Source organism: Gadus macrocephalus, chromosome 3 (genome assembly GCF_031168955.1).
Source record: "Gadus macrocephalus chromosome 3, ASM3116895v1".
Lineage (NCBI taxonomy): Eukaryota > Metazoa > Chordata > Actinopteri > Gadiformes > Gadidae > Gadus > Gadus macrocephalus.
In genome coordinates this window covers 25,163,239-25,183,453 of record NC_082384.1, presented here as the reverse complement: position 1 = coordinate 25,183,453, position 20,215 = coordinate 25,163,239, and the positions used below count along the sequence as shown (strand labels likewise).

Below are 20,215 nucleotides of genomic sequence, written 5' to 3'. Positions count from 1 at the left end.
GCCGGCTGTCGCCCTGCGTGGCTGACTCCGCCGTCGGTGTGTGAATGTGTGCATGAACGGGTGAATGTGAGGCAGTGTTGTAAAGCGCTTTATAAATGCAGTCCATTTACCATTTCATTAAAATTATTTTGGAGGTGAATGTCTTAAAATTGATTTGCAATCTCGAAATCCACTCTCCATCATAGTTGATGACTAAGTCAGTTTTGGAACGGGTTAATGCTCCTCTATGTAGCAGTCTTGATAACAGCACTCTCCTGATCTCATGTGTTCATAGTTTCAGGCTAATGTCGCTCACGGTTGTTAGGAATACTTCTCTCCGTGCATTGTGCTTTACTGTGAGGAACGGCTAGGAGAAGATGCTGCACAATGCTAAGAGCTATTTTTAAGTGCAAGGACGTCCAACATACAATAAGCCTGTGTATACAGAGTCAGCGTTCAACCAGTCTCTGCATATCCCCCCCCTCCTTAGGCACTTATTGTAAGTCGCACGGCCTGGCACTTAAAAATAGTACTTAGCATTGTGTAGCATCTTATCCAAGCTGTCTTTGTTGTATACGGGAATAGGTTTACCTAACAATTGTAAGCGCTTGGCACTTGTTTCTATGAACATCCTTACTGTACCGACAGTGATATATTGATGTTTCTCCTTCTTCAGACACATTTACTGTAACTGTAAGTTTATTGTAAGTGGCTTTTGATAAAAGCGTCCTCCTCTTCTCTGTGTTTGTCGTCGGCTATAGGAGACTCTGTCGCCAGGTACCCTCACCTTGACATGGCTGCCATGGAAACGGGCCAGGAGGAGATGATGCTGGCTTACGGCCAGCAAAGGGACGCCAGGCTGAGTCTGATGGGTGACCAGAGGGGGGCGCTCACCTGACCCCCTCCTCAGCCCTGACCCCCCCCCCCCCCCCCCACCTCCACCTCACACCTGGACTTCGCTCTTTTTTTTTTTAAATCGTACGGAACCAAATTTATTTAAGTTGCGTATTCTTTGTCTGGCAGTGATTGTAATGCCTGTCTCATCTACGAAGGGTCGTTGTTGATGATGTCTTTATGATGCTATGATATGATCACATTCTCGTATCCATTTCAGTTAAGGGGGCGATGTTTTGCCCCCAGGTGTGAGTGTGATCAGCCGTTAAACGGCTTGTAACGACTGATCACACTCAAACCTGGTGGCAGGATATATCACCCCTTTAAACACACAGTCTCACACAGAGCGTTATCCAGGCGACTGTGTCCTCGAACAGCAGCGAGTGAATAGAAGTTAAATCATCGCAGTTTATCGCTCGAGTTGCAACATCAAGGAGACTAAAGGATTAATAACGGGAGATCAAACTCGTCTTTTTCCAGACAAAACGTTCGCGGTTCCGTGTTCAGGCTTCCGATCGACACGGGAGCTTGGGATAATCAGTTCTGATTGGGCCCCATGTGGTTCACGTTCAGCCAATCAGGGAGCTTTAGTGTTCAAAGTTGGTACAACTTCTCTTCCAAGAGGGAGACGGGAGCAAGAGCCGATGAAAGGAAAGTTGTTAAACTCTTTAATACCTTCTTCATGAGGCCATCAGGATGAATTGTTATCCTCGGTTCAGATCAGTTTATCGCAGCAGGCAACGTGAGAGAGGGCATGTCTGTTACACTTTAATGTCAACCAAAGGACTACTTGTATATAAACAAACCTTTATTTATCACTTTTGAAACAATACTCATTCATATTTTTAATTATTTGTTGTTGAACTTTGTATGCTGATGTCACTTGTATCATGAATATTAAAAAGATTGTTTCCAAGTACCTTGGTAGACAATGATTAGTAAATGATGTGTTATATTAACCTGTATAATTATGAAGTTCAGCAGGGATTCTTTTCAACAGTGAATGAATCAGATCATTCAAAGACCTTGTTAGAGATGAGTGATTAATGTTTGTATATTCCTTATGAAAAGCCACAGAAATCACTAAACCTCACCCTGCAGCTCCAACAGATTGGACCGAGATCAGATTAGAGTATAGAATGCATCAATATGTACATCACATCTTCCGGACGGCCTCATACATAAATCAATGAGGATCCTTTAGTCATCGCAATCACTTACTGTACAAAAATCACTTAGAAAAGACGCAGGTAGAAAGGAACGCTGATTAATACACACGGGTGGAAGGGGCTAGGGACTGGGAGGAGGACACATCGTCAAGGGCAACAGTGTGAGGAGGAGACAGGGTGAGCGGGAGACAGGGTGAGAGGGAGACGGGTGGAAGAGGCGAGGGAGGAGAAGGAGACAGGAACATCTCCTGGTCTCACAGCTCGTTGTGGTCCAGGCCTCGACGGGAGATCTTGTTGTTCAGGTCCTGCATGTGTTTCTTCATCTAAAAAAACAACAACACAAACACAACGAGGCTTCAGCCGGTCGTTCGTCATTTAAACCCGTGTCATAAAGGACAGCGACAGTAGAACCATCTCTACCACAACATCCTGCTAAATAAGGCAGAGAAGCGCCCTGACTCCTGCACAGAGCCAGCCTTCTGGGGGTGTAACGTGTGCGTCTGTGTGTCCCCCCCCCCTCCCCCCCTCACCTTGTAGCCCATCTCCCTGGTCTTCTCCGACAGCGTGTTGTACTTGTCCTTGTTCTTCTGGATGTGCTCCGAGTCGCCCAGCGCCTCCACGTGCAGCAGCTTCTGGTGGGACAGCTCCAGCTGCTCCTGGTAGTGGCTGTGCTTCTCCACCTTGGTCTCAAAGTGCCGCAGCTCCTCCTGACCACCGGGGGGCGGCGGAGGACACCAGGCGCGTTAGGAACGAGTCTTTCCGATACCAGTTTCGGAAAATTTGCTCTGATACCGAACTATCGGAATAACGGGCATCGGCGGGCACGCAAGACTATGCGCCGATCCGATACCATCACGTGACTCCTTTACTACACGGGTAGAGAACATCACAAACAGTACGGTGTTCTGCTGCGGTCGCTAACGGTTGGAGGTGGGAAGTCGGAATGGGAAACATCTCCGACCGAACGTGCGTTCGATCTACCAAGTCAGAAAAACATGGATGCTCACGCTGAACTACAAGAATACAAATGTCTTATTAAAATGATAGATAAATCGAAATAATCGAGGTCTGAAAAAAATAATTTGCGACCGTGCAACTATATATCGCCGTCATCGTAAGAGAACCCTTCAATAAGAATAAGTGCTTTTAGTAGCTACAAGGCTAGACGCTGTACCTGTATCGATGCTCAGGTTCAAGAACCGGAAAGGAAAAAAAAATGAGTACAGCCGGGGAATCGGTATTCAGGGGCGAGCGTTGGGATCCATTAACGGTGACCTCGACGCCTCCGAGCCTCAAATCAAGGAGAGGAAGACATTAAGGCGGCGGAGTCGTCATTAATAGTCCAATCGTCCCGTGGGGAAGACTGTGCGTGCGGGTCACTCCATTGCGAGGACGGGGGGAGGGGAATGAGTGAAACCCCAGCATTACTGAGCTTCTAGAAGGAAAGGCCTGGAAAATGTACTGTTTTTTTTTGTGGGGGTGTTTGGCTCAGTCTCAGTCTGTGATGTTGTTTTGCCGTCAGTAAATGTCCTTAGAGTTAGTCTGATAATCCCTCAGTGTAGATGGCTGTGGCGCCACCCAATCCTTCTCTTTTCCAAGTCGTCGAGCAGGTTAAACAGTGTCAGTAAAAACACTTTCATAGTTTGGCAGCATTTCGAAACCATTAGTGATGATCCGCAAAAGTCAAACGCAGAACGATGTCAACAGCAGCTGTCGTATTATACCGCCACAGCGGAAGATCCTCTCTCTCTCCGTCGCGCTCTGAACTGCGTTTCCCCCTCTTATGCTAAATGGTCGGTAACGCATTCGCACTATTTTCTGAGACGCATCAATCACACGCCGCTGAAATGTCACCGGTGTAGCACTTCTACGTTCTCTCAGGGGTTTGTTGTGATCAGATGTGAATAGAGAAGCTAGAGAAGCTAGCTCACCCCCCCCCCCCCCCCTCCTCGCCCCCCCTGCTGTGGACCACCGTGGGACCATATCGGAAGACTTCTGCACAGTAGTCAGCAGAGAGGGACCGCCGTTCATCAGGTTTGATTTGTGCCACCCGTTAGGTTAAGTCACTTTTCGGGGGAAATTATCTTCTCTGCTTTTAACCCATCCGGGAGCCGGTGAACACACGGGGGCACAGCAGAACTCAGCCAGGGGGGGGGCAGCCGCAGTGCAGCAGCGCCCGGGAGCAGGTGGGGGTTTCAGGTGCCTTGCTCAAGGGCACCTCATCCATGGATGAGGACATAGGAGCGGAGGGCTGGGAGATTAATCACATTTTGATCGCGATTTCCATTTTAGCGTCAAACAATCACAAAATTAACACAAATCGAATTAAATTTGAATGAATTATTATTATTCTTTCTTTTTTTAATTGTTTTATAGAAAGGGCAGAACAGCTGGATACATATTCGGATATAATTTAGATTGGAACATTTTCTCCTTGACCATTTTGTGTATTTTTTTTTCTCAAGTTCTCAAGTTACAAAAATAATATTCCGAGACATGCTGAATAAATACAACATGTTTTCAAACTCAAAAATAATCGTTTGAATAATCTGGATTTCAATATTGACCAAAATAATCGTGATTATGATTTTTCCCATTATCGAGCAGCCCTGCAGGAGCGTCCTGCACAACTACTCCCCGCGTCCACATTTTCTTTTTCCCCCCCTCCGGTTTCCGGTCCAACTCCTTAACCAGCAGGCCACGGATGCCCCCCCCCCCACAAGGGTGATATCATGCTTTTTCGACATTTCCCTTTGCTTTAGACTGTTATATGACGTATGCATACATGTTTTAGGTCTGCTAAGCTAGGAAAATCAAGCCGGGGAACGCCCCTCAATAAATGCGCTCGTTTGCACTCAAACTTTACTTCCGTGACAGTGCGACGTAAAGTGGGCGGTGCCGAGGTGCAGAAACGACCAATCAGGAGCGAGCGCTCTAGAGCCTCACCTTGAGAGAGTCCAGCTCGTCCTGGGTCAGGTTGGACCTCTTGGCCGACTCCCACAGCTCGATCACCCGCGGCTCCCTGAACTCTGCACACAGAGAGGGGGAGGAACCATCAACATGGAGGAACCATCAACAAAGAGGGGGAGGAACCATCAACATGGAGGAACCATCAACACAGAGGGGGAGGAACCATCAACACAGAGGGGGAGGAACCATCAACATGGAGGAACCATCAACACAGAGGGGGAGGAACCATCAACATGGAGGAACCATCAACAGAGAGGGGAGGAACCATCAACACAGAGGAACCATCAACACAGGAACCATCAACACAGAGGAACCATCAACACAGAGGAACCATCAACACAGAGGAACCATCAACACAGAGGAACCATCAACACAGAGAGGAGGAACCATCAACACAGAGAGGAGGAACCATCAACACAGAGGAGGAACCATCAACACAGAGAGGAGGAACCATCAACACAGAGGAACCATCAACACAGAGAGGAGGAACCATCAACACAGAGGGGGAGGAACCATCAACACAGAGGGGGAGGAACCATCAACACAGAGGGGGAGGAACCATCAACATGGAGGAACCATCAACACAGAGGGGGAGGAACCATCAACATGGAGGAACCATCAACACAGAGGGGGAGGAACCATCAACATGGAGGAACCATCAACACAGAGGGGGAGGAACCATCAACATGGAGGAACCATCAACACAGAGGGGGAGGAACCATCAACACGGAGGAACCATCAACAGAGAGGGGAGGAACCATCAACACAGAGGAACCATCAACACAGAGAGGAGGAACCATCAACACAGAGAGGAGGAACCATCAACACAGAGGAGGAACCATCAACACAGAGAGGAGGAACCATCAACACAGAGGAGGAACCATCAACACAGAGAGGAGGAACCATCAACACAGAGAGGAGGAACCATCAACACAGAGGAACCATCAACACAGAGGAACCATCAACACAGAGAGGAGGAACCATCAACACAGAGGAACCATCAACACAGAGGGGAGGAACCATCAACACAGAGAGGAGGAGGAACCATCAACACAGAGGAACCATCAACACAGAGAGGAGGAACCATCACACAGAGAGGAGGAGGAACCATCAACACAGAGAGGAGGAACCATCAACACAGAGAGGAGGAACCATCAACACAGAGGAACCATCAACACAGAGAGGAGGAACCATCAACACAGAGAGGAGGAACCATCAACACAGAGAGGAGGAACCATCAACACAGAGAGGAGGAACCATCAACACAGAGAGGAGGAACCATCAACACAGAGGAGGAACCATCAACACAGAGAGGAGGAACCATCAACACAGAGGAGGAACCATCAACACAGAGAGGAGGAACCATCAACACAGAGGAACCATCAACACAGAGAGGAGGAACCATCAACACAGAGGAACCATCAACACAGAGGAACCATCAACACAGAGGAACCATCAACACAGAGAGGAGGAACCATCAACACAGAGGAACCATCAACACAGAGGGGAGGAACCATCAACACAGAGAGGAGGAGGAACCATCAACACAGAGGAACCATCAACACAGAGAGGAGGAACCATCACACAGAGAGGAGGAGGAACCATCAACACAGAGAGGAGGAACCATCAACACAGAGGAACCATCAACACAGAGAGGAGGAACCATCAACACAGAGAGGAGGAACCATCAACACAGAGAGGAGGAACCATCAACACAGAGAGGAGGAACCATCAACACAGAGGAGGAACCATCAACACAGAGAGGAGGAACCATCAACACAGAGGAGGAACCATCAACACAGAGAGGAGGAACCATCAACACAGAGGAACCATCAACACAGAGAGGAGGAACCATCAACACAGAGAGGAGGAACCATCAACACAGAGAGGAGGAACCATCAACACAGAGGAGGAACCATCAACACAGAGAGGAGGAACCATCAACACAGAGGAGGAACCATCAACACAGAGAGGAGGAACCATCAACACAGAGGAACCATCAACACAGAGAGGAGGAACCATCAACACAGAGAGGAGGAACCATCAACACAGAGGAACCATCAACACAGAGGAACCATCAACACAGAGGAACCATCAACACAGAGGGGAGGAACCATCAACACAGAGAGGAGGAGGAACCATCAACACAGAGGAACCATCAACACAGAGAGGAGGAACCATCACACAGAGAGGAGGAGGAACCATCAACACAGAGAGGAGGAACCATCAACACAGAGAGGAGGAACCATCAACACAGAGAGGAGGAACCATCAACACAGAGGAACCATCAACACAGAGGGGAGGAACCATCAACACAGAGAGGAGGAACCATCAACACAGAGGGGAGGAACCATCAACACAGAGGAACCATCAACACAGAGGAGAGGAACCATCAACACAGAGGAACCATCAACACAGAGGGGAGGAACCATCAACACAGAGGGGAGGAACCATCAACACAGAGGAACCATCAACACAGAGAGGAGGAACCATCAACACAGAGGAACCATCAACACAGAGAGGAGGAACCATCAACACAGAGGAACCATCAAAACAGAGGAACCATCAACAAAGAGGAACCATCAACACAGAGAGGAGGAACCATCAACAAAGAGGAACCATCAACACAGAGGAACCATCAACACAGAGAGGAGGAACCATCAACACAGAGAGGAGTAACCATCAACACAGAGAGGAGGAACCATCAACACAGAGGAGGAACCATCAACACAGAGAGGAGGAACCATCAACAAAGAGGAACCATCAACAAAGAGGAACCATCAACACAGAGAGGAGGAACCATCCACACAGAGGAACCATCAACACAGAGAGGAGGAACCATCAACAGAGAGGAACCATCAACACAGAGGAACCATCAACACAGAGGAACCATCAACACAGAGAGGAGGAACCATCAACACAGAGAGGTCCTCACCACTCTCCTCGCTGAAGCCCTCGTGGCTGAGCTTTCGGAGGCGCTCAAAGCCCTGGTTAAGGTCCCTCATCTTCTCCTTCAGCTCCGTGTGTTTCTGCAGCACGGCGTGCTCCTTCACGTCGGCCTCCAGGGGGGAGATGACGTTCTTGTGGATCTCTGCGGGGGGCGAGAGAGGCCACAGGGGGGGAGACAGAGGGGAGGAGGGGGGAGAGACACAGAGGTTACAGACAGAGAGCGGCAGGAAAGATTTAATCGAATGAGACAATGACAGAGACGGGAGGATGGAATTGCTAATAACCAAATGACTGTAAATGCCATTACAAATGCCATGCGAGTTTTTCAATATGAAAGCAATTAGCCCTAAATGATGGATGGCTGCATTTATGGTCAATATTTGCACGGGCTAAGGCAGTAGGTCCCCAACTTTTCTTGTCAGCCCCCCCCCCCCCCCCTTTGGTAAAAAGATGTTATTACTACAAGATAATTTCCAGAGATCTTGGAAAGATTAATTTGTATTTGTTCCATGACGTACAATCAGGGAATTAAATCGATTCAAATGTACTTGATGCACCCCTAGCTCAGTAAAGTTTACCTCGGATCATTTTTACCAAACAGCAAATCCTCAAAACAAACCGCACGTAAGCTCTGCGCAAACTATTCTTGCTGCGGTCGGTTTCCAGATCGCACGGGGGCCACGAGATTTCTAGTCTGTGTTTTGCATTCACATTCAGGGAATTTGGTAGGCGCTTTCATCCAAAGCGACTTACAATAAGTGCATTTATCAGAAGAAAAAGAATAAGAAACAACAATATATCACTTTCGGTACAGTAAGGATGTTCATAGAACCAAGTGCCAAGCAGTAACAATCACTAGGTTAACCCATTCCCCGTATACAACAGAGATAGCTAGGGTAAGTCAGCCTACAGCCGTTCTGCTGTAGTGTACCTGAGGACACACAGGTCATACACACACACTCTGCCTGTGGACCCTCCACCGGTCAGAGAACACAAGAAAAACAGCTCGGAGAACCGCGATGACATCGTTCTTGGCTCCAACCGGCTCATTCAGTTCATGACCGGCGAACATAAAGTCTGAGACTCCGTGTCCACGCCCCGTCAGCCATTTGAATCGTGTCTGCCAGTGGGTTTATTTACAGCTCTCGTAGCTGTTGCTTGTTCTGCCTGGGCTTTGTTTTATACCGTCTGAACCCGAGTTCTCCCCCTCAACAGTACAACACATCCCCCGTTCCATCCCAGGGGCGAAGTGAACTTTACTGGCGAAGCATAGCAACTACATTAGATATCTAGAAAAAAATGCAGTAAATGTCTTTGTAGAGACAACAGTTAATGTTTATCTAGAAACCATGCAGTTGATGTGAACCCCTGCTGAAGGAGGGGTCCCCCACTCTGCATTCCTTCTATAGATTTCTTCCTTGCTAATTAAGGGAGATTTATCTCACCCTCTGGGGGGCTAGGGTCGGGGGGGGGGGGTGTCATTAATATACTGTGCGGCCTGTGAAGCCCTTTGAGACTAGCTGTGATTTAGGGCTAGACAAATAAAAGTGAAATTAATTATCCGTCTCCCTGCCACCCCCCCCCCCCCCCCTCCGTCTGACGCAGTTCCACCAAGCCTCCAGCTTAGGACCCACCAGGGATGGGCTGAGTGGCAAACCGGTTCACCGCTTTACATCGAGGGCGTTTATCAGACGTTGTTATCCAAAGCGACTTACGATAAACACATCGTAAGAAGGAAGAGAAACAACAATATATCGCCGTCGGTGCAGTAAGGATGTTCATAGAACCAAGTGCCAAGCACTAACCATCACTAGGTTAACCCATTCCCCGTATGCAACGAAGATAGCTAGGATAAGTCGCTACACGATGCTAAGTTCTATTTTTAAGTGCCAGGACGTACGACATACATTAAGTGTGAAAGAGGAGTGTGAGGGGTTATAGGGGGAGGCTATGCAGAGTCCAGGTGAACTCTGAACGAGTGAGTCTCGAGTCTCTTGCGGAAGCTGGTGAGCGACTCTGCGGTCCTCACGTCGGCACGGAGCTTGTTTCTCCACTGCGGTGCCAGCACAGAAGAGTAAAGGGACTTAGAGGGCGTTTCACCACTTACACTTGGGCCGCGACACCGCCGATTGGATAGAGCCAAGCACGGAACCAGACACCAATCTCCTGCCACAAATTTTTTTTTTAGAGTGGTGATTTTTCTCCACAGAATTGCCTATAAAACAGGCAAGTGAAGGATGGAAGGATTTACCAAAGGGCAGATGGATACTAGCGTCAGAGTGGATATTGGATGGATCCACACTGAAGCCAGGCAGAGGCCCGTTCGATCGAGGACGGCCCGACCGGCGAGGTTCATTCCACTGAGGCCGTCGCTGGTGCTGCCTCCTCAAAGAGGCTGAGGGAGGAGAGGAGGTTCGGGCAACCGCTTACTTTCTTAGAGAACATTTAAAAGCAGGCCGATACCGATATTAGGGAGTAAATCATTTCCGATATAAATAATTCTGAGAATATCCCAAATATAGATATATCGGCCCCAGATGTATATTAAACTGCGATAATATGCGAAAGTTGAGTCCAACGCTTCTCGGGATCATTTTAAATCCCGAGAGAAACGTGGGACCAAAACAATTTAAAAGTTTAACTTATATTTCTGGGGTTGATCCAAGCCCATTCAACATCCACGGCAACATGAGACTCGTGTAAACACATCCATGCTTCTAATGACCGACACTGTTCTGCCAATGAATGCGTTGCCCTTCGATTTTCGATTCGAAACATCCAACGTTAGAACCGCGGTATAGGAGGTATGCATTTCTAACATCCACACCACAGGTCAAAGTCAAGGGAAAGCTGTGGTCTGCCCCAGACTCGCTCTCCTTCTCGCAATATCGGCCTGCAAACTAGCCGGCTCATCTTCTGTGTAATCCAGCCCGGATCGATAGCACCACAACTACCACATGATCAAGGAACAAAAGCCCCTTCGTCCTCCGACCTCCTAACCTGATGTCTGCGCCCTAATCCGAAGCCTTAAATCCTGGCACTTAATGTACACACTTATTGTATGTTGTACATCTTGGCACTTATAAATAGTACTTAGCATTGTGTAGCATCTTATCGTAGCTATCTTTGTTGTATACAGGGAATGGGTTAACCTAGTGATTGTTAGTGCTTGGCATTTGGTTCTATGAACATCCTTAATGTACCGACAGCGATATATAGTTGTTTCTCTTTCTTCTGACAAACATACTTATTGTAAGTCGGGTTGGATAAAAGTATGACATTTACATTCAAAATGTAAATGTCAGCCACGCAATCATATGCATCCTCAGGTCTGACCCAAACCGCCTGGGTCCACTTCTAGCATTTGTATGGGAAAACATAATATATTTCAATAACTAATGTAAACAATTCAGGGTGACACAAATTCATGAGGAGGACAATATCACTCAGGAATAGATAGGTACAGGTAAAGAATATCTCAATATCGAAGCAAACCACCTCAAAGCAGCAGTCTGCATAACAAGTAGGTTTGAAAGGATGGAAGTAGTGCAAAGTGAAACTCCCCTTCAACTGCAGATATTATACATTTGGAGGACTGTTTAGATGCAGATGGAGAGTGGAAAACACCAGCGGTTTCTTCCAAGACAACATTGAGCCCTTTGAGGAACGAAGGCGAATATTCCAGGTGAAAACCTGCAGCAATGCAGCAGGCAGACGACACTCATCAGTCAGAGAGAGTGTCAGAGATGAGGTGGGAGCGATGCTATATGCAGCCGGTTCGAGTCGGGATGTGACAGACAGCGGGGGTGGACGCAGAGTGTGGCAGAATGCGAGCAGTCACAAAGATCATTCTTCTAGCGCTCGACGGAGTCTGACGGATGTTCCTCTGGTTGAAACAGGGAGAAAAAGTGAAGAAAGAGAGCGAGCTTAAGTCGACAAAACTAAAACAGCAACGTTTAAAAGGAGATATCGTAACTCTGAGATAATGAGACAATGGATCCCTGATCAGTTTCTGCTAATTGCATGGTTACTAATTATAATTATTGTTTATAAAAGGCTGGTAGTTTATGATCTTTTCTAATTATCTGTTCCGTGTGACACTTGGTTCTCTGAACATCCTTACTAGGGATCGACCGATATATCGGTCGGCCGATATTATCGGCCGATATTCGCGTTTTTTACGTGTATCGGTATCGGCCGATACGCGGCTGATTTTCGCCGATTTTATTTATTTTTTTATTATTATTTTTTTACTTGTTCTACCTCACCTGTTTTTAATATTTGTTAAATATTGTTCATCTACTAGTTCTTACTTGTTCTACCTCACCTGTTTTTACTATTTGTTAAATATTGTTCATCTACTTGTTCTTACTTGTTCTACTTCACCTGTTTTTACTATTTGTTAAATATTGTTTTTTATATTGAAGTTCAATAAATGTTTCTTTAAAAAAAAATAATAATAAAAAACGGCTCAAGAAAGTCCGTATCGGCGTATCGGCTAAGGCTGATGAAAAAATATCGGTATCGGTATCGGCCCTAAAAAAACGGTATCGGTCGATCCCTAATCCTTACTGTACCGACAGCGATATATTGTTGTTTCTCTTTCATCTGACATACTTATTCTAAGTCGCTTTGGATAAAAGCGTCTGATAAATGTAAATGTAAAACGCTGTCTAGAAATCCAGGGGCTGTCTTTGCGATCTGGAACCGGACAGCATCAAGGACTGTTTGTGTAGAGCTTATATGCGATTGAGGATTGCTGTTCTGTAAAGGTGATCAAGGGTAAACTCTACTGAGCTTGGAGGGATAATACCCGATTGTACATCTTGCAACAAATACAATTTATTCATCCAAGATCGGGTGGAAGAATCAGAACCAGAAGAGTTGGGGACACATTGCCTTCGCCCATAGCTGCGTTTCATACATTTATTGTAATGGATGAGTTTGTCAAATCAGATTAAAAGGGGAGGGACCAGAGGAGAGACCTGTAATTAATTTTAGCTTGTGTACAGTGTAATAATGATGTATTATTGCTGAGCCTGTACTTTAGTTTGTGTACACTTTATTAATTCTGTATAATTGCTGAGCTGCTATAATGTGATTGTGCCTTTGCTTGGTTTTTACTTTAGATTAAAGTCATAAAGAAACACATTTGGTACACATTGATTTGATTAAAAACAAGAAAGCACACTGTGAAAGTTCTGTATCCTCTCCTGTTGAGACGTGGGCTCGTCTGTGATCCCTAGCAGATGTCTGGGCTGGCGTAGGATGACTATCCACAGGGTTATCACGTATTTCAATCTATAACTTACAAGCCAATAACTAATTTCCTTTCCAAGCATGTTCAGGAACATTTGTTAGCCTGGCGATATACACAACAGTTTTTTGGTCACTTAGAAATGTCCTTATTTTTTAAAGAAAAGCACTGCTTCTCTGCAATGAAGATAACATTAAATTAATCAGAAATACAGACTGGACATTGTTAATGTGGTAAATGACTATTGCAGCTGGAAACGGCTGATTTTTAATGGAATATCTACATAGGTGTACATAAGCCCATTTCCAGCCTCCATCACTTCTGTGTTCTAATGGTACATTGTTTAGCTCATCGTTTTAATAGGCTGATTGACGATTGGAAAACCCTTGTGCTATTATGTTATGTGGCCGAAAACTGTAACGAATAAAAGTGAGTTTTCATGCAAAACATGAAATTGTCTGGGTGACCCAGAACCTTTGAACGGTAGCGTAGCTAACGCGTTATTAGCAAAGGGTTGTTAGTGAAAGAGGATGATATACGGTATCTATAAAAAGAAAGAACGAAAGAATGCAAGAGATGCAAAACCATCCTGGCTCCACATTTCTGCTGCACTGGTAGATACAAACAGCCTTCTGCCTCTGCACCAGATTGGCTCGGAGTCCGAGTCATGTCACTGATTTGTGTGTCTCTGCTCTGCACACGGAGAAGTCCTTGGTGCCAGCACTTTTAAGGTTGACAGATTATCAACGGGCACCTCATACTTCTACATAATGAACTCCCTTCAAATGTGTTCATGAGCAGTCGAAGTGGCTCTTCATTACTCACTGCAGTCGCCTGACCAACGCCGGGGCGTAGAATTAGACCCCCAAATGGAAACGACTCGCGGAGGAACACGCCCGACAACATAAATCAGCCGGGTGTTCCCTCAGCTGATCATACCGTCCCTGGGGGAATTATTTAAAAACGGAGAATGAAAAAGCCCTTTAACAGTATCCCTGGAAGAATGAGCGACCAAAACTAACTTATTATAAGTTAGTTTTGGTCTGGATTTTACGGCCCCATGAAGTATAATATACTTCATGGGGCCGTAAAATCCAGTTTGTGTCGTGCTCTAACTCCATGACTACCATGTCTTTAATGTGGACCCCGGACAGATTTGAGGTTGCTTGCTTCAATATTTAAGTATTTCATATCCTTGCAAGAAAACCCCCCCCATCCATATTTTATTCTGGATTTATGCTGCACCTTAAACATATGTGAAAAGACGGAGAGGCTGGGCGTCTATAACCCCTCCCGTGTGATGTTGCTATACATTCTAAACATTATAGAGTTTGTATGCATCCTACCTTAATATTGCGAGTACCCCTTTCCCCCCCAAAAAAACTCTTACTCTTACTTTGATAAAAGTCACCCCAATCGAGGTCATAAAATCAACGTCCCCCAAAAAAGAGAGTGCTTTGCATTCCGTCTGATAACGGTTCTGCTGTTTGCGTGAGCCATTACGCTCCAAAAAAAACATCAAAGCCAGACACGAAGCTGAGCTGTTGCTTTGCTCAGCAAGAATCCATCTTGAACCCCAACGTCTACGTAAAAGGTACAATAATGAGGAAGATTTGAGTGTTTGAAGTGTTGTGTTTTTGCTGAACGTGATCATTTTCCCCTCGCGGCGGCAGGAGAGAGGTTTGCAGGACCTTTGAGTCGTTCCATCGGGAAGGTGAGCGATGGGGGAGACAGACTCTTGCTGGGCCTGTTGTAAGATGCACTGGTGATGGGGAGACAGACTCTAACGGACCTGTTCTTAAGATGCACTGGTGATGGGGAGACAGACTCTAACGGACCTGTTCTTAAGATGCACTGGTGATGGGGAGACAGACTCTAACGGACCTGTTCTTAAGATGCACTGGTGATGGGGGAGACAGACTCTTGCTGGCCTTGTTCTTAAGCTTCCCCGGCTTCAAATGAACCCGCTGGCTGGAGGTGGAAGGGGTGCAAGGGGTGCGACAGGGAGAGGAGATAAATACGGGGAGCCACGGGGGTCGGCCCCGGGGTGCTCACCCTCGGTGCGGCTCACGGTGTCCATGACGATGTTGTACTCGTGGATCTTGTCCTTGTGATGCTGGAACTCTCTCCGAAGAATCAGCAGCTCCTCCTCCAAGAACCTCCCAGAGCTCTTGGCCTGGCAGGGAGGATGGGATTTGTAGTTTATGCCAAACATATAAAAAGGCAGAGGGGAAGACATTTGCAGTTTATTAAATTATTTTAAACAGTATATACAAATATATGATTTTCAGACACACACCTTGTTCCAGAGTTTGTCAAGCCTGGGGTCATCAAACATGTCGCCCTCCTTGGTGTCGTGGTCCTTGAGGGAGTTGCTCTCCAGCGACCGGCTGTCCCTCTTCCCGTCCATCTCGTACTTGGCCAGGATGACTAGAAGACATCACAGCAACAACAGACAGGTCAAACTACAGAACATCACAACACAGGTCAAACTACAGAACATCAAAACACAAGTCAACTACAACAAGTCAAAACACAGGTCAAACTACAGAACATCACAACACAGGTCAAACTACAACAAGTCAAAACACAAGTCAACTACAACAAGTCAAAACACAGGTCAAACTACAGAACATCAACACACAGGTCAAACTACAGAACATCAACACACAGGTCAAACCACAGAACATCAAAACACAGGTCAAACTACAACAAGTCAGAACCTTCAAAACATCAACAACAAGTCAAACTCAAAAACACAGTTCAAACAACAAAGAATCAAAACATGAGTCAAACTACACTGCATAACAACAGTCAAACTACACAGCATCAGAGCACAAGTCAAACCTCAAAACGTGTTAAACATAAATTAAACTACAAAACATCCCAGTGTCAAACATGAATCTATAAGGGGGCACTCACACAAGGGCCGCGGCCCCGTGCCCGAGCTCATTTGCATACTAAAGTCTACAACGTTTGGCTAGTGTGACCAGGCCATCCGTATTCCAGCACGGAACAGCCCCTTGGCCACGGCACACTTGGGAGAGGTGTGCCGTGGCCAAAGTACAGATGCTAATGAGATGACACGCGCGGATACGCAACGTGAGCTGGATGACGTAGTCCTTGCGCGACCCTTCTTTCTTTATAGGTCCATGCCCTTCTTCCCCACAACAATCATTTCAAACAATGGCGGCTAGCAGTTCACGAGTGGATTTACGTTGGTGCGATGGTGAAGTCGAGTGTTTACTTGAAATTTGGGCCAACGACAGCATTCAGTCGCAGCTGGACACCACTCTTGGTGATGACCTATTTATCGTATTACGACGTATGTATGAAGGAGCAATCGTGCCCAGGCCACGGCCTTTGGGAGCAGTGTGACCACGGGCCAGCGGGGGGAGTGGGGGAATCGTGCTGAAACTTCCTGCAGCACGGAACAGGCAAACTTGCCTAGTGTGATTGCGCCCTAAAAGGTGTATACTGGTAGAACCCTCAGCTAGGTTGGTTCAGAGGTCAGAAGAAGCTGTAGCGAAAGAATGCTACGGCCTACGTGACCATGGTCAGCAGTTTCCGTTCCTCAACCTCTGAATCAGCGTTGTCCAACCAGTAAAAATGTCATTGATTAACTGGGGTCACGATGTGAGCCTACCTGCTCCCAGTCCATGGCTTCAAATGTCTCACCGATGCAAAATAGCCTTTTTTTTCACCGTTTAAAAACTAGAGGCTAAAAACATTTTACTTTGACATTACTACGCTTTTATCCAAAGTGACTTACAATAAGTCAGTTTGTCCGAAGAGGGAGAAACAACATAAACAACCGAAGAGGGAGAAACAACATAAACAACATAACAACATCCGTTCTGTCGGCCAAAAAGTTTAGAAATGTTCAACTTTTCAGGCAGCGATGGATCCGTCGGCCAATCAGAGTGCGTTATGCAAATATACGCAAGGACACTGTCCAATGAAATCGCCTTTGTAATACAACCCGGAAGAACACATGGATACGACAAAAAGCCCCCATCCGTCGACGGACGCATGTAGTGTGAACAAGGCGTAAATGCGTAAGAGGGGTGGGAGGGTGTGTGGAGGGGGGCTATCCAGGGTGGAGGTGAACTCTGTCCATTTCTTCACTTGTCAAACTCAAATTGAGTTAAAATGAGCTTCACAACAGCCAACATCAGACCAATTCAGCATCTCTTACCACCACGCACGCACGCATGAACGCACGCACACACGAACGCACGCACGCACACCCACACACACGCACTTAATCTCCAAGGTTCAACTGAGCTCCTTCGCTCAGTAAACGTCGTCTCACCGTTGAAGTTCTGTCTGAGCTTGGCCTCCTTCTCCCCGCTCTCATCCAGCCCTTCCACCTTCAGCTTCTTCCAGTGCAGCTCGTCCTTCTCCTGGATCTTCAGGTCGCTGTGGAGCTCCGACAGACGAACCGGTGCCAGCTGCATCTGACGGGTCAGAGGAGGGGAGGAGGACGCCGGCGCGGTGGTCAACTACAGCTTCATCATAGTAAACCATAAGCACAGGAGGAGGATCAACACCCTGCTATAGTCGATAGGATTTGAACCATATAAACCCTAATCAAGAGGTTAGACGTGGAGAAACAACAGAGGACCCAGCGGTGGTCAACATCAGACCAGAGAGCAGGCTTCACTTCACAAGGGGAGAATCAACCATACCTCTGTAGTCGATAGGATTCAATTTAGGCAGCGTTTGAACCCTAATCTAGAGGTTAGACGTCCTCATGGTCTATATTGTGATGTGAACAGACATGTGAACCCACGGTGGTCAAACACAGAGACCGGCTCCACTTCATTCAGAAGGAACTGGCAGAAGCACAAGCCTTGCGCTCGTGGTTTATTATGAATGAAGTAAAGCCTGCCGATTGCTTCCATTGTGCAAGGGTTCAACATGGTCCCTCAAACAAAATCCTATCACCTATAGAGGGATCAGGAATCTCCCTGCATAGCATCCTCCCCTTGAAGGCGGTGCTAACCAGGCAAGGCGACAGACATCTCTTCAGGAGCAGTCAGGATGAGGCGTCTTGCTCAGGGACACCTCGACACTCAGTTAGGACGAGCGGTGATCGAACTAACTATCTTCTGGTCTAGCTAGCCAGCCACCCGCTCTACCTCCGGAGCCACACGGCGCCCCACTTAAAGCCCTTCAGTGTGCATTGTGGTGGACGAGGGTGCTCGGCTCCTACCCTGATGGCCTTGTCCCAGACCTGGTTCAGCTTGGAGATCCTGAACTCGACCGCTTTGCCTTCACCCCCCACCGGCTTCTGCTCGTTCTTTTCCCGGGAGTATTTCCCAGCCATGACCACCCCGGAAACGAAACACAGCACGGCTGCGACACACTGTAGCTTCATAATTATGGACACTAATGCCTCCCAACACTGGAGAAAGAAGCTCTTATTCAAAAGCTAAGGGGGATAAGTCCAGGGTTTGTGTTCAGCTCTCTGGCGGATGCCCCGGTCATGTGTTTTCAAGGAGGAGGGCGTTCGTGGACATGTTGCATTATGGGATTTGTAGTTGTGGTTGAAGCGTGTACTCGCTGCTGGCAATTCAAATGCAGATATTATTAAACTACAATTTGAAGGGTCGCAACTTCAATGGCAAGCGGTTTCCTAGTAACGGAGACTGCGAGACCTCTGAGCAAATAGGATGCGTCCACGCATTGAGTAGATGGTTTGGGTGAACTCACTCAATCCTGTCCAACTTCAGTATTAGCATTAGGAGCAGACCTACTTAGATTTATGTACGGTATGTTGCTAAATAGTTGCACAATTTAATGAATATAAATAAATCATAATAAATAATGAATATGATAAAGTTGTTTTTTAAATTGTTCATATAGAACAATGTTTTTGGAAGAATACCACCACTAAAACCTTTGTCCCACACAGACACACACAGACACACGGACACACACACACGCACGCACGTGCACACACACACACACACACACACACACACACACACACACACACACACACACACACACACACACACACACACACACACACACACACACACACACACACACACACACACATTCATCAAATGGTTTGATGAATTGTATGGACTCAAACGATTCATGCACCATTTAAATGTAATGTAAAAAAAGAATGCAAGGATTATAGGAAAATTTGTTCCTCAATCTACCAATAAACTGAAACCAGTAACCAATATAAGGTCACATGACATACATTTAAATTAGTTTCAGAGGAACTTTAACGAGGGTTCTGTTGCCATAATTAGAGAACTCTCATGAAGTTACGTCCTGTTATGTATTGTATGTTGGCAACTGGAATGTTATCAAAGTATTATTGCTCAAAATATTAACACACAAACACTACTAAAGGAAGAAAACTTAACCAAGAGCAAAAGTCATGGATTGTAAGTTGATTATTGTACATTTTGATGCGCAACAGTGTTTGTGTAATATGTTGTGTAAATATCAGGTTTGAATTGTCATAAGAGACTAAAATGATTTTAATTGATAGGCCTATTATTGCTATCAATGAACGTACTCTTTTGGCAGGTGTTCACTCATTTGTTGGACCTCCGAGTTGTTTCAATGCAATGCTTGTTTATAATAATTGTTTATCTAAAAATGAAATCCTCTGTAATTGTGATCCTCTTCAATGCTAATGGTTGCTTGAGAGTTCATCTCTTTTCAATTGACATTTTTAATCAATATGCTAACTCAAGGTTAGCACATGGGGATAATTAGTTAGAATTATACTCAAGAGAAATTGCCTTGTAAGGTACCTCTTTCATGCATTGCCAAATATTATTCTACATTTCTATAATCATACCTTTCAACTGATTACTTCTGAACCATCCAGAATAATTATTCCTTTCCTTTCAGCCCAACCTAACTAAACATAACATAACATAACCTCCTCTGACCTATCTTTAATTAAAAAGTCCAGTCAGGTCTCCTAACACCAGAGATGGAAATGTTCTTCTCCCCTCCT

At 46.2% G+C, this 20,215-nt stretch overlaps 1 protein-coding gene across 1 annotated transcript; it reads right to left on the bottom strand.

Annotated features, from left to right (window-relative positions):
* Positions 1–1,660: 1,660 nt before the first annotated feature.
* lrpap1 (low density lipoprotein receptor-related protein associated protein 1) lies at positions 1,661–18,770 on the bottom strand. The gene is made up of 8 exons (XM_060048264.1): positions 18,437–18,770; positions 17,534–17,678; positions 15,518–15,648; positions 15,274–15,394; positions 7,948–8,103; positions 4,989–5,071; positions 2,573–2,749; positions 1,661–2,365 (listed from the first exon to the last, which is right to left on the bottom strand). The coding sequence occupies exons 1-8, from the start codon at positions 18,599–18,601 to the stop codon at positions 2,297–2,299; spliced, it is 1,047 nt and encodes a 348-aa protein (XP_059904247.1). The 5' UTR covers positions 18,602–18,770; the 3' UTR covers positions 1,661–2,296.
* Positions 18,771–20,215: the final 1,445 nt, after the last annotated feature.